Source organism: Harpia harpyja, chromosome 19 (genome assembly GCF_026419915.1).
Source record: "Harpia harpyja isolate bHarHar1 chromosome 19, bHarHar1 primary haplotype, whole genome shotgun sequence".
Lineage (NCBI taxonomy): Eukaryota > Metazoa > Chordata > Aves > Accipitriformes > Accipitridae > Harpia > Harpia harpyja.
In genome coordinates, this window is record NC_068958.1 from 22,181,360 (window position 1) to 22,194,814 (window position 13,455).

The following is a 13,455-nucleotide window of genomic DNA, read 5'->3' on the forward strand; positions in this document are numbered from 1 at the left end:
CATGATGGGTTGCAGTGATGCTCATTAACGGGAGTTGTGCACGTGGTCTGGTTGGTATGAAATGGAAACAAAAGAGAATAAATAAAAACAAGAGCCACAGGAGATCAGGGTCATTCCTCTGGGAATGAACTCCTGATCTGTGCCTTTCCGTGAGGTGAAGAGCTTCTGCTGCTGCTCAGCACTCTGGGTTGAATCACTCACCGTAGGCAAGCCCTGTTCCAAAAGCAGGCGTTGCTGTTTAATCCTGCAAGCAAAATACGGCATTTTACAGGCTAAATACATCTGCAGCCATTAGAAACGAAGGTGTTTATCCCCACTGGCCGTGTGGCTCCTGGGCTGGGACTTTACGCAAGAGCAGACACATGACTCTGCTTGGTGCCACCCAGAGTCAAGCCCTGCTGCCGACGGACGGATCCTGCTCTCGCAGGGGAGCGTGGCCTCCTCTCAGCTCTACGGAGCTTTTTGCATCTGGGGGTGGCTTCTTAAAACCAAGCTGCTCCTTCTGCCTTCTGCTTCAGCCAGGGTGGCCCTTGCCCCAGGCACAAGCAGGCAGCTGGGGAAGAGGGGAACAGGACGGCGAGGCTGTGAGCACCCAGTTTGTAAGCACCCTTGTTCTTTGGCCATGCATTAGCCCAGAGGCACCTTCCCAAGGCCACGTGGACCAGGTTGCACGGGGGTCCCTCAGCTCTGGCTGTGTTTATTATGACCCATGCGTATTGGGACAGGCTCGCACCCAGAACACTGTGCGTAGGGCAGTGTCTGTGCCCTGCTCAGCTCTCGGGGCAAACAGCCTTAATCCTGCCTAACCCCCACCACAAACCCCTTAAACTGCTGGTGGTGCCCCAGGCACGTGGCAGAGCTGCCTCCGCAGCCGTGCTGGGGTTAGAGCCATCCCCGTTGCCTGGCCGAGGGGCTCTGGGCTGCGGTTATCGCCCACGGTGTGCAGCCATGCGGCGGCTTGCCAGTCCTGCCCGGCCACTGCTGACCCGGTTCCAGGCTTGAAACGAGGCACTGGGCTCGGGCTGGGGGAGTTAATAACCCTCCAGGCTCCTTCTCCCTTTTGCAGCCAATGTACGTGCCACACGGTGTTTGCTGAGCAACCTGCTGAGTTTTTGGTCAGACTTCAGCCCATGCAGCTTCTCCTAGTTTCCTCCCTGATATACAGGTTTGCATTACTGCTGGCCAGCCCAAAACTAATTTAGTTAATTGCTTAACTACAAACAAGCATTTCCCTGTTTTCATGAAGTGTAGCTAATCAGACATCATTTTCTTGCATTCCTTGGATTCTTTATGTGGGTCAGTACTATTCCCTCCACTTGTGCACACCTTTATTATGTGGGGGTTTGTGAAATGATGCAGCTTTTGCAGAAGAGTGCCCTCTCCTTTCCATGCTGATGCCTGTTTGGAGAAGAATTAGAAGCCTGGCTCTGGGTTTTGTCAGTATGAGCCTGTTTAGTATTCACAACACTGAAAAAGCTAATTGTATTGCAAGGTCAGTGATGAAAACGATTGAGTGCAACTTATATTAATGCAGCAAGCAGTTAATTAACATCAGTAAATTGTTTAGTGCAGTTGTCTCCAAGGGTCAGCCCCTCTCTCTAAAGAAAGCCTACATTAGTTTTGAAATTAAATTGCCTGTTAGGAACAAAGGTGCTTGCTTTATTAGCAGAGACTCTCTCTAGATGTTCAACACTGAAAGCCAGGATTGCATGAAAGATTTTTTTTTTTGGTGAAGGAAGTAAAATGATGCTTTCAAGCTGAGCTGTTAGTCCATCTTTTCAACTAACACAGCTGCTGTGGGAGATGTCCCCACAGCCCCAGGAGATGATGTAGGTTGGAAAGGATCAGCTGGAGCAGCGGCAGGTCCCATGTCACCTGTCCCAGTCTGGCAGTGCCATGGCAGACTTTGCATCTGCTTATTGTACTGGAAGCACTTACACAAAATCCCATCTTGCGTGGGTCCTGGGTTGCAGGAGGCCCAACCAAGTCTTTGGTTCAGACCTCATCATTTGCAATGCCCAGCTGCTGTCTGGGTCACCCATGCTGCTCAAGTCAAGACATGCTGAAGGTTAAAATGCATTATTTAGCTTTACCAGAACTTTGACTGCAACATAAATCTGTATTACACAGTCATTTTCTGATCATATACAAGTTTATTACAGAAATAAACCACCTTTGTTATAAAAGGTGTGCAGCATAAACATCGACAGCATCAGCTGGGTCTGAAAGATGCGAGGAGAGTTTGCAAGGGAATGAAATGGCGTTGTTTCAGACTTGCATCTCTCATTTTGGGCAGCACTTCTGGTTATGCCACCAGCACGCAGTCTGTTGCGTCTTAACTGTCACTTCACGATGAACGCGGATGTTCGTGCGTCTTCTAAGTGCTACGTCCAGGTTGTCAGGGCTGGCTGTGAGAGGAGGCAGTGGGACGTCTGTGCAGCCATCCAGCCTCTCACCTGCAGGCGCTGTACGAGGAGCACTCGTGCATGGGGGAGTGTTGCTGAGCCCGCACCGGTCTGACAGTTTTGTATGTGGCAGTGGTGGCTTTTGGGAGGCACTTGTATGGAGCAGGTGAGTGCTCAGCCCTCAGAGGCTTTGATAAAGTTAACAAAAATCCATAAAATCCTAAAGGAGCAGCAGAGTCCTGCAGTTCTTCCCAGAGAGGCTTTATCCACGGGCAACCCCTTTTAAAATAAGCCAAACCCCCAATTCCATGGCTTCCCTGTTTCGATGAATCCCCAAACACATTAAAGACCTTGTAGGAGAATATGCCCCATCCACATGCTCAGTGATGCTTTATATAAATAGCTCATATACACTTGCTATGTACAAAATACTATGTACACGTGATGTTACTTTATTTGGTGTAAAGCTCCAAATATCTCTCGTGATACCCCTCCCAAGATGCTGGGGCAGGAGATCACAGCAGAATATGCTTATGGTTGTGGTGCCCAAGGACAGGCAGTGAAGGCCTAGATCTGGGGTGAAAAGCCCCTTTTCCAGCAGCCCCACTGCCCGCAGAGCTATTCCTTCAGCAGACCGAGCTTCTTCAGTGCCTCTCGCCGGTTCTCATCGGTCGCACCCTTGGGGGAAATCTTCACGCTGATGCAGGAGCGGGATGGCCTGGGGAAGCTCTGCAGCGGGTGGGATCGCCGCTTGCTGCTCTTCTCCTGCTCCACCTGCCCGGGCTCCTTCAGACCAGCAAAGTCCTTCCCTGCCCCGAGGGATACCGGCCGGGGACGGCTGCTCCGGAGGAAGCTCGGGGCGAGACGCTCGATGAAGGACATCTTGCCCAAGGAGCTGCTGGTCTTGACGCTCTGCTCCTTGGTGCTGGCCATGTAGCTGCTCAGCCCCACGCCGGAGCGCTCCAGGGTGTTGGATTTGAAGGTCATCTGCCGGACACCCGGCACCGACCTCTCCGCTGCCTCACTTTGTGCCTTGGGCTCTCCAGGGACGGGGAATGGCATGTCCCTTGGTTGGGAATGCATGGTAGGTTGAAGATGAGCGCTGGGGTCCCTCCTGTCCTGTGACAGTCCAAGCTTCTCCAATGCCTCCCGCCGGGCTTTCTCCTTCTCCTTGGGGTCAAGGTGCCCTGAATTCACCTTTTCGGCAGCAGCGTCGTTGGCAGAGCCGGGCTGAGAGCCAGCTGAGGACAGAGGCAGTGCTTTTACCTTCTGGCTGGGCTCCGTGGTGAGTGGCACTGGGCTGTTTTTGCTGGTTTTCAGGATAATATTCGGTGGCAGTTTTCGTGGTTTGGGGGCAGTTGGAGGCCCACGCTTGGCATCGGGGTCCTGAGGGGCCTCTTCTAATGTGGATTTCTCTGGCTGGCCCCATGGAGTCCAAGTCTTGGTCTCCTTGGCTGTTTCCCTCTTGGCATCTGAGTGATTGTTACGTGACCACTCGTGGCTCACCAGGTTATCCTGGAAGGGATCTGAAGGCTGGATAATCAAAGATCCCAGGGACTTCATGTGGCTTCTTGTGTTGGCTTGGTCAAGCCTGTCCTCCTTGGCCATGTCCTGTGAAGGTTTATCTACTGGCACTGGGTCCTCCACTCTGCCTACAGTCACTTTGCTGTCAGAAGCTCCATTTGCTACCGTGATGCTCCTTGGAAGACTGTAATAGCCTGAGCTTGGAACTGCTGCTAGAGCCGAGTTTGAGAAGGCAGAGATGCTCTTACCACTCTTCTGTTCAGCTGCACGCTGCTGACCTGCGCTCGGAGGGGGAGCCCCGTTCTCCAAATCTAGGTAGAGAGAGAGATGAAGTCATGCACCGTTCTGCACACAGACGCAGGATACCTTCCCATTTGCAAACCACACTTCTTCACGTCTGCTAAGCCAGTGCAGCCGTGGCAGAGTACTGCACCCAGAGAGTTTACCCTGACGCCAGCTAATATGCTGTCACTGCTAAGAAAGTCGAATACTTTGGATTTGACAAAGCACATGGTGAATGAGGAGCCTTTTTAATCTGTGTAAGCCTGGTCGGAGCATGAGCAAAGATGCTCTGCCCTGCAGTTCTGCTGACTGTGCTCAATAGCTGCTAGCAGCTCCTGCATGTGAGAACTGGGAAAATGCAGCTGGTGCCCTACCTATCTCTCTGCCTACAGCCACCACTCACCATGGAGTGATGAGAACAAGCTGGCTTTAGCTCACCACGTGCATGAAACTGGGGCAATGCTCCTTCCCTGCCTGGCAAGGGAACGTACCCCAGCCAGAATGTCCCTTTGCAAACAAGGGCTGGAGCACAGGTTTCCAGCTTACCCTGGGGAACGGAGTCTGTCTTAGACCATGTCCTGGGCAACTTGGAGGGCTCCACGTAGTCAGTCTCATCGGTAGAGACCCCACTGTCTGCTTCTGCATCCAGTGAGCCAATAGTTTCTTCTAAGAACATCAAACATTCTTTCTCTTCCACAGATAAGTAGTCGTAACTGTTATCACTCTGAAAAAAGAAAAAAGCCAATACAGGTAGGAGGTATATTATTACTCACAGCCCTGGCAGTTAAGAGGAGACCTGTGACAGCTCCTGGACAGGAGACTTGGCCAGTGGCTATTCAAAAATTGGTACTTACAGCTACAGAAAGCTAGACAACTTCCTTTAAAAAAACCCCATATATACTTAAGGCCATTTTTGTATTACCCTACTATGAGCATCAGAAGATGGGTTATTCTTAACTTGGAAACTTGGACTCTACCTTTAGTTCTTTAGTTTACTTTGAAATATGAGCAGATGGATAACATGGGTGCTCAGCAATGCTGAATCTTAGAAGCTTGCCTAAACATTGTAAATACTGAAGGCTTATCTGCGGGTGGTGGCCCCTCTCCTTGTTCTCTTACTCATATCCCAGCTTTGAAAGGCATATGGCAAGATGCTGTTTAACTTCTGTTTGTATTTCAAGTATCATGAGATATGATTGCTTTGGAATTGCCAAGTTACAAGGTGATACAAGCAATATATCATGAAAAAAAATGAAGTGCAGGAAAGGATGGAGTGTGTATCAGATCAACAAGCATGGAGGAGATATTGTCCCAGGAGGAGTTGTTTTGCAGGAAGACACCTATCCAAATCTTCTACCATGCAATATTGCAACCAGTTTTTCCATCCCTAATAAATTTCAGAGGGTTTGGTTCTGGTTTGCAGTACATCAAATGGAAAACCTGTTCAGGATTGAGCGTTGCACTTGTACATATCAATTATGCTCCAAGTCAGACAGGATGTAATTAGTCCATCAATCTTGGAATCAGTGTTTGGAGACAAACAAGCTTTAATGGACAGATAGTGAAAAATTACACATCTACACCCATGGTCCAAACTCATCTCTGCCTTAACTAGGAAATTAATCTCTTGTCGGCCGGGAGGAGTATGGCGCACTGTCTCTTCCAGGTGAAGTCATCCTTGTTGGAGCCAGTCTGACCCAGTTATCCAACTGGTCTAATCCCTCACTGGGGAACTCACCAGGTTCCTCCTGCCCAGTGCCTGCACTACCTGCCTCCGCATCTTCGGGCAATGCAGGAGCTGCTGGGCTCTCAGTATCATTTCCCGGAGGAAACCTTGCAGGAGCGAAGGCTCCTGATTGCTGACACACATGTGGCAGGATGGAAAGTCTGGCAGCGCTTTGGGGCAGGAATTAATTTGGTGCACGGTGCTGTTTAAGGGCCCCCAGGTGCTTCCAAAGCACCAATGGAGAGTGGTTTCGAGCAGAGATCTGACCGAAATCCTTCCTCAGCTATCGAGAGGGGTGAGTTGAGCCCGGGCTGGGCACAACAGGGTTACTTACACACTGCGAGTGGTTGGAGGCTGTGCTGACCATGCTGTCGCAGCTGCCAGAGTTGCAGCCAGCCATCCCCAGCTCCTTCTTAGGCATATCACAGGCTGCCGCGGCGTCCAGTGTGGGGGGCAATATCCCGGCTGAAGCGGAAGAAAGAGGAGGCATTAAGCTGTGAGACCCCCCCGCGGGGTGATGAAAACATGCTGGCTCAGCCAGAGGGAGGACGGGTGGACTGTGAAAGCTGCTGGATGGATGCAAACGTGCTCCATCTTCGGCTGCTCTCTCCAGGAGAAGGGGCAGCTGGGCTTTTTTAAAGCATCCTTGGAACTGAGGTTTTCCCCACAAGAATTGGAAATATGGTAAGCTATGGACCACCCATCCCTGGCCATCTCATGTTGGTGGTTAGCTAATCATCTCGGAGGTGTGGATAAGGTGGTTCCTGAGTGAAGGAAGAGGCTGTAAGCCCAGCTCAGCCTCAGACCTTGGCAGCAGCGATCCCATCCCAACGCGAGCCCCAGCCCAGCTCTGCCTCGTGGGACCTCTTCCCCCCGCCGCTGCCGGCTGCGCAGCCAAAGCGCTCTCAAACTTCCGAACACGCTGACCCGAAATGCTGCTGTTTAGTCACAGCCTTGCTCTGCTGGGAGCTTCCCCTTGGCAAAGAGCTTTCTCGGGGGCCGGGGAGGTGTCCCTGTACCTTCGGGGCACACCTGGGTGTGTTTGGGCACACGCCTGGCATAGCTTGCCCAGGGCAGTGCCGGGGCTGCGGCGATGTGCCGTGTCTCCAGCCACCCTGGGGGGGTTGCAAGCGGCACCCCAATGTCCCCCTCTGTGGCAATGCACCCCTGCTGCTCTTCTGGGTACCCCCAACACCGGCGGGACAGGAACGTGGTAGCGGCTGGCTGACAAACAACCTGCCGTCGGGGTTCCCGACAGCGAGACCTTCCCGGGGCAGGGTCCCGGGCGGTGGAGGGGCCAGTTATGCTCGCAGGGTGCACGGCCAGGAGAGCTCTGCTGCCCGCAGGGAGAGGCTGAGCAGCCGACAAAAGGCATAATTACTTATGGATGTAAAGCATTAGCCTTCCAAAATTTACTGACACCAGCAATTATGTATTTTCTTTGCACGTACCGCCCCTTCTTCCGGAGAGAACTGGGCTGCAGAGACGAATGAGAGCAGCAAAACAAACACCCCCTCCAACACACACGGACCCACGCAAGAGGATTGGCTCGTCGGAAGACAGAGAAGCTCTTTGTGCTGTAACCTGGCCATGGCACACAGGAACACACTGCTGCTTTTTTTTTTTTTTTTTTTATTGTAGCAGGATCAGGGAATTAGATCTAGCGATAAGTGAGCAGAACTGGCTGCTTGTTCAGAGTGTTAGACCCTGAAAGAATTCCTCTGTAATTGGAATATGCCGCAAAAATCAGATTTCGACACCCACGCCCTGACAGATCCAATCCTTCCACGCAGGAGGAGTTTAATATTTCGGTCTCAGCTTTGCATTATTTACTGCTTAAATTACATTTGAGTAAGAAGTGGTTTTGAAACAGCAATACCCTTGATTCTTTGAATTTGGATAACTTTGTAGCCAGAGCTTTTAGCTGTTGGGAGGCACAGACGCTGTCTAACTTTGGGGGGTTTTAGGCTTCTGCAAGCCGCAGAGTTTTACTGTGCACCCAAATATTTGCAATGTGAAATACGAATCTACTTCCAAGTAGCAAGAGACTACCGCCTGCTTGATCGAGATTGCTGCAATGCTCCTCACTGCCTCCCGCCCTGCCGCACAAATTCGAGAGACCAAAACACTTCTGGGGAAGCGAAAGTCTTGCTCAAACTTGATGCCTGCAGCTGGAGCAGCTGGTCGGAGCCAGTGTCCGCTGTGCAAGGCAGTTCCCTGGGCGGGAGAGCAGCAGCGTAGCCCAGCTCTAATGATGGGTCTCGACAGAGCTAATTTCTCCATGAGGATGCCCACCATTGTGAGCCCACTGGAAGAAGTAATTTGTTCTCATTCAAACAGCGTTTGCGGAAACATAAAGCAGCTGCCAAGGCTTTGGCACCCGCCGAGCCTCAGCTCGCAGGGAGGCAAAGTTCAGCTCGGAGCTCGTTGGATGCTGGAGAGGATCTACGCAGAAACAAGAAGTTCATTTTCCTGCCCACTAGTTCTCTGATGCGATTATGGCTCTAACGCATTCATCCGACTCAGAAAGGGGCAGAAATCAGTGTTGAAAAATCCCGGGTTTTATGATTCAGAAGAATTTTACAGTTCCTTCCTTTTGCTGAATGACATGGCAGTTCAGCCACAAACTAAAAATATGACTAAAAAGACATGGTACTCGAAAAGCTGTTTTTCAATGCTATATATCTTCCCCCACTAAAAATGCTTTTAGAAGAAGCTATTCTTTATCTAAAATAAAAGGCCAGTTCGCGCAGCTTTTGTGACAGCTGCCATAACTGTCCTTTACAAAGCTTGCTGAGCCCTCAAACATCAAAGAGGTGCTGGGTAGCAATTAATGCTAATTGCTTTATATGAAGAGGCTACTTTCTTTTAAGCCCAGTCCTACTACAAGCACTCTATCACAGCTCTCCAGCAATGTCAAAGAACCTCGGTATTTTTTGCTGTCTAAGGCAGAGCAGCCTTACAGCTGCCGGCAAAGGGCTTCATCCTGGCCAGCTCAAAACGCAAACCAAAGCAAAACACAAAACAAAGCAAAACACAGTTCGCAGGTACCGTCCCAGCTGCTCCTGCTCTGCAGTGGCACAGCGGGACAGATCCCACCTCAGGGTGAAAGGAGACGATGGCGGCAGACCTATAGTTCCTCCTATTTAAACAAGTAAATCAAGTGCACGTAGCAGTTGCCCAAGCTGTTTGCTGTCCTGAGCACAAGTTCTCCCAGCCTCTCGGCCGGCAGCTGCCGGTCTCCCCAGCTTTCCTCCCGCCACCACCTTCAAACCACCTCGTCCATCTTCACTGGTGCCACCTCCTGTGACAGCTCCACCACAATTTACCCTTCCAAAGCAAAGCACGTCCGTAACCCTGCAGGTACCCACAGCCCCGTGTCCCACCCGCTCAGCCCCTCGCCCGCAGCCCATTCAGCAGGAAAAGGTCAGAAAGCAAAGGACAAGAAGGAATATAGATAATTAATTTTTCTTCTTCTTTTACCAGGACGTCCGTCGTTCCACGCTGCGCAAATCCTTGTCCCGGAGGTGCCTATCCCAGGACTTCTTTGCTTTTCTGGGCTAACCAAACAGCCGGGTTACACATTAACTCACCTCCCCAGCGGAGATAAGGCTGCGCGGGTGCTCGGCAGCTACGTGCTCGTTGGGTGAGCCCCCGGCCCCTCACCTGCAGCCTGCTGCACCGGGGCGAGAGAAATTCATCTTGCACCTGTGCAAGGCAGTTTTCCCACTGCTCCGGGCTGGGGTCACAGCACGACCGAGCCCCTAAACCACCTTCACGTCCTGACCCAAATCGGCCAGGCCCCTGCACGCCGCGCTCTCTGGCAGCCCCGCCAGAGCAGCTTTGCTCCGAGCCAGCGCGGTGCAGGCAGCGCAGGCAGAGGCGCAGCTGCAGAGGCGGGCGGCAGCACCGGTGCCCGGGAGGCTGCGGGCAGCTCTGCTCGGTACCACCCAGCTCACTCACTTCCCAGCTTGGCTGGTGTCCTCTGATGTCCTCAACCCCGGGTTTCGCTGGAGACTCCTTAATCCGACATCCTGTTCTGCCGCATAGCTGCTCGCTGACAGTCGGAGGAGCCGAACGCACAGCCCTGACCAAAGCGCCTTTGTACGTGGTAATTAAGTCCTTTGCTGGGCGTTTGCGCCGTGTGGTGCTGAAGGCATTACCCCACAACAGGTTTATTCTCTTAGGTGGTTTTGTGCACGAGGGCCCTCAGCTCAGGGTAGGACCTGGTTCCTTCTCGGCTCTAAAAACACAGATTGTTGCTAGAACAGGTATATACTTGCATATCACCAGATCTTTCCCAGACGTCAAAAGTTTGCCGCCTGCTGCTGTACGCTGTAAGGAGGTTCTTGTAAAGATGGGTAAAAAGCCGTTTTAGAAGGGAAGCTTCACCCCTAAGCTTTACTTGCGTGCTAGAGGAGAGGGTGCCCAGGTCGGGCACAGCTCTGGGGCTTGTTCTGCACGTACTGCCCAGCTGCAGCTCCTCTTCGCCCCTCCTGGCATCGTTCCCTGCAGGCGTTGAGCCCCTCTGCAGGTTCATTCCCTGCCTCTCTAACGCTGGAAACTCTTGCGCCAGGCAGCTCGAAGTCAAGTCCTAGAGCCTGGGTAAAGCTAAAGCCCCCGAGACACCCGTCGTGGTCCTCTTCACCTCAGCCGCCCTCCTCGCTCACACCAACCCCACCTCAGAAACTGCTGCCGGGGCATTTCCTTCAGCAGCATCCCCTCTCCGAGGACGAGGGCACTGCCCCTGCTGCCTCTCTCCGGGGGAAGGTAAAGAAGAGCCCAGTTACTCCGTCTGCAGCACCCTGTGCAGCACTGGGTGACGCTGACCCCCAGCACCCAGTCTGCCCAGGCAGTGCTGCAGAAGCAGCTGAAAGAACTGCAGTGACTCATTATTACCCCAACTTTGGGCTCTCCTATTAAAATTACAACTTTTCTCTCTGATAAACAATGCTTAGGCCATTGCTCCCCTGCCCCAGCATAGACTTGGATCTGCTCTGCAAGGTGCTCCTCACTGAGTAACTATAAATATCCAAGCAGAAACCCTGCAGCAAACTTCCAGAACTGATACAGCCACCAGATTCATTCAAGTTTTCATGCTTCAATGATTTTTTTTTTTTTTCTTCAGAAAAACGTTGTGTTGCAATGTGTGTTCCTTGCTACACAGAACAGAGAAGTAGAAACCCAAGTTATTTAAAGCCATGGTAGGATGAAAAGAAAGCAGATGAGCCAGGAAGCACAGAGGTTCCCAAAAGCGCTGTCGAGCCTCAGCTGCACGCTGTTACGAAAGGCACCATGTGCCTTGAAGAGCAAATCAACAGACCAGCAGCTCCTGGGAGCCCCAGCCAGCTCCGCTCTCCCACGCTGGCCTGCAGCAGAGGTAAGAGATGCGAACGCAGCACATTCAGAGCAGCAGCCCCAGCTGCTGCCTGAGCATTGCAACAGCCGGTGATTGCAGAGCTGCGTGCAGGACTTAGTGCAAGCGCTTCTGGAAGCGTTAACTGGTGTCATGCTGGTCGGTGCAGTAATTTAAAGAGTCAGATGCGCGCTGGTTTTGGCAAGTTGCACTTTGTTCTGAGCCTGCTTTAAGTGAGGGAGTAAATCAAACCCAGAGCTATTTTCTTATTGTACATGGAAACACAGTGGGAATGAGCAACCACTCCAGGCAGGGCAAGTGTCTCCTGAGAGCGCCGCGCTGACAGCACGAGAACTTAAATCTGTGCAATAAAACAGGTAGAGCTTGCTGCCTGCAGCGCTCTGTGTAGGTCAGGAAAATGTCATGATCCATTAAGAGAAGTCTTGAGCTTCTCTGAATCAGATGCCCAGAAAGAACCTGTTCTTTTTCCACATTCCTCTTCCTCCAACGAATATAAATAGCTAGAACTGAAAATAAAGTGTGATTTCATATATATGGCATGAAGTACATACAAGTAGTCAAATGATGCAGACAAAACTACACAATGCCGTGGAAGGACTTTGGCATGTTAACAGACCCGTTGTGCCTCACCCTGTTCATAAACAAAAGAACACAAATGATTCAGTCCTGGCCCTGAAGGAAACGCATCCATACGGCGTCACCGTAAGATACCTGTTAACATAACGATGTTTATCTGACTCTGTAGGACTGTTGGACACTTTCCTTGGACCAAATTGTATGTACAGTATGTATGCTGACAAATCAATTATGAAAAATACTAGGTAGTTAATACCTAGTATTACACAGCACTTTAGAGAAATAATTAAATCTTAATATGGCTGTGAACTGAGCAAGGAACCCTATTTTACAGAAAAGAGGTAGAGAACAGAGGTGATCTGTTTCCATAGCTTGGTTAGCATTAACTCTACGTCAGAAATAACGAGTCAGCTCTCAAGGTATTACACAGTTCCCAACACTTTCCCCAAGGCTTTAATTAAAAATAATAGACAAGGACACTGCAATCTTGGACAACCTAGTTTTGTTAACTGCCCTATTGCATTCTTTTGTTACAGACAGCATTCTGGTGCTCAGACTCAGAGGAGTGAAAAAGCAATATTGATTTCAACCTATTTGAAGTAATTTTATTCTGCCCAGTCCTGAGCAGAGCAAAATCTGATGGCAGTTTTACAACTGGACGCATAGGTTGATTTAAAATGCATGCAGACATTTAATTTGTAGGATAAAGAGCTGTAATTTTCAAAATAGCATGCTGAAAATTTTTTGCTCCTCTTATTAAAGAGTTTCCCTGCCAGGGAGAGGTTTGCAGGGCTTACCTACGGGTGGGTTCGCACGGGGCAGGAGCCAGAGCTGCCCTTGGGTGCTGCCTGGGCTGTGAGCCGTGAAATCTGCCAAACGCAGATGCTTCAGCGGTTGTGCGTCAGTCTGATTTCTCAAAAACTCCATCGATATGTGGATTTCTGTGTTTAAGGCAGTCAGCAGGAGAAATTCTGCATTGTCTTCATTTGTGCCTGTCCCTTCCTCCTGCTTCCTCAAAAGCTGAGCAGGGCAAATGAGTAATACTGCTTAGGTCAAAAATGTTTATGAAAATGAACGCTGTGTTCCTGTGGGGGGCATTGTTGCCCCAGGGCGGATCACGATTGTAGCACTGCTATATTCTAGAACAGGTCTCTAGAAGGAGCGGGATGGGTACAGGAGACTGTTCCAAACTGTCACAAGTGGCCTCTGCTGTGACTGTGCACACAAAAAGCTGCAGATTTAAGATACTGATTCTACACCATGTAACAAGATGTTCCTTTTCTCAGTCCTGTCCCCAGCAATTGCTCTTTTTACGTAAATTTATCCAGAACTAAGGAATTAAGTTTGTCCTTCAGAAACTTCAGAATATTACTGATTTACTTCCGAGACCAGTCTTTCAGGCAATTGCATCCATGAAGTAGATATGTGTCCTATTGAACCCCACTCTTCCTAAAGTCTGTCTACTTAATGATTTATATATTTAAATGCATAAAAGATTCTGGAGGTATGTAAAACTCTCTTTACAGTTGTTCCACTTGATACCTGACTCTAATTACACAGAGGAA

At 50.5% G+C, this 13,455-nt stretch overlaps 1 protein-coding gene across 6 annotated transcripts; it reads right to left on the bottom strand.

Moving 5' to 3' along the window:
• Positions 1-474: 474 nt before the first annotated feature.
• On the bottom strand, positions 475-12,977 carry C19H1orf116 (chromosome 19 C1orf116 homolog). 6 transcript variants are annotated; one of them, XM_052815619.1, is made up of 4 exons: positions 12,688-12,977; positions 6,272-6,402; positions 4,758-4,935; positions 475-4,240 (listed from the first exon to the last, which is right to left on the bottom strand). In XM_052815619.1, the coding sequence occupies exons 1-4, from the start codon at positions 12,815-12,817 to the stop codon at positions 3,024-3,026; spliced, it is 1,656 nt and encodes a 551-aa protein (XP_052671579.1). In that variant the 5' UTR covers positions 12,818-12,977; the 3' UTR covers positions 475-3,023. The 6 variants fall into 6 exon arrangements, with proteins under 6 accessions (XP_052671579.1, XP_052671585.1, XP_052671583.1 ...); XM_052815625.1 differs by lacking the exon at positions 12,688-12,977 and adding an exon at positions 10,619-10,637; XM_052815623.1 differs by lacking the exon at positions 12,688-12,977 and adding an exon at positions 9,901-10,547.
• Positions 12,978-13,455: the final 478 nt, after the last annotated feature.

Excerpts from the sequence above, each read along its gene's own strand:
- C19H1orf116 (XM_052815619.1), bottom strand. The coding sequence starts at position 12,817 with ATGGAGTTTTTGAGAAATCAGACTGACGCACAACCGCTGAAGCATCTG. Across the intron at positions 6,403-12,687 it reads CCGTGCGAACCCACCCGTAG|CCGGGATATTGCCCCCCACA; the intron begins GTAAGCCCTGCA and ends CTTCCGCTTCAG. Across the intron at positions 4,936-6,271 it reads CCTCCAACCACTCGCAGTGT|AGTGATAACAGTTACGACTA; the intron begins GTAAGTAACCCT and ends TTCTTTTTTCAG.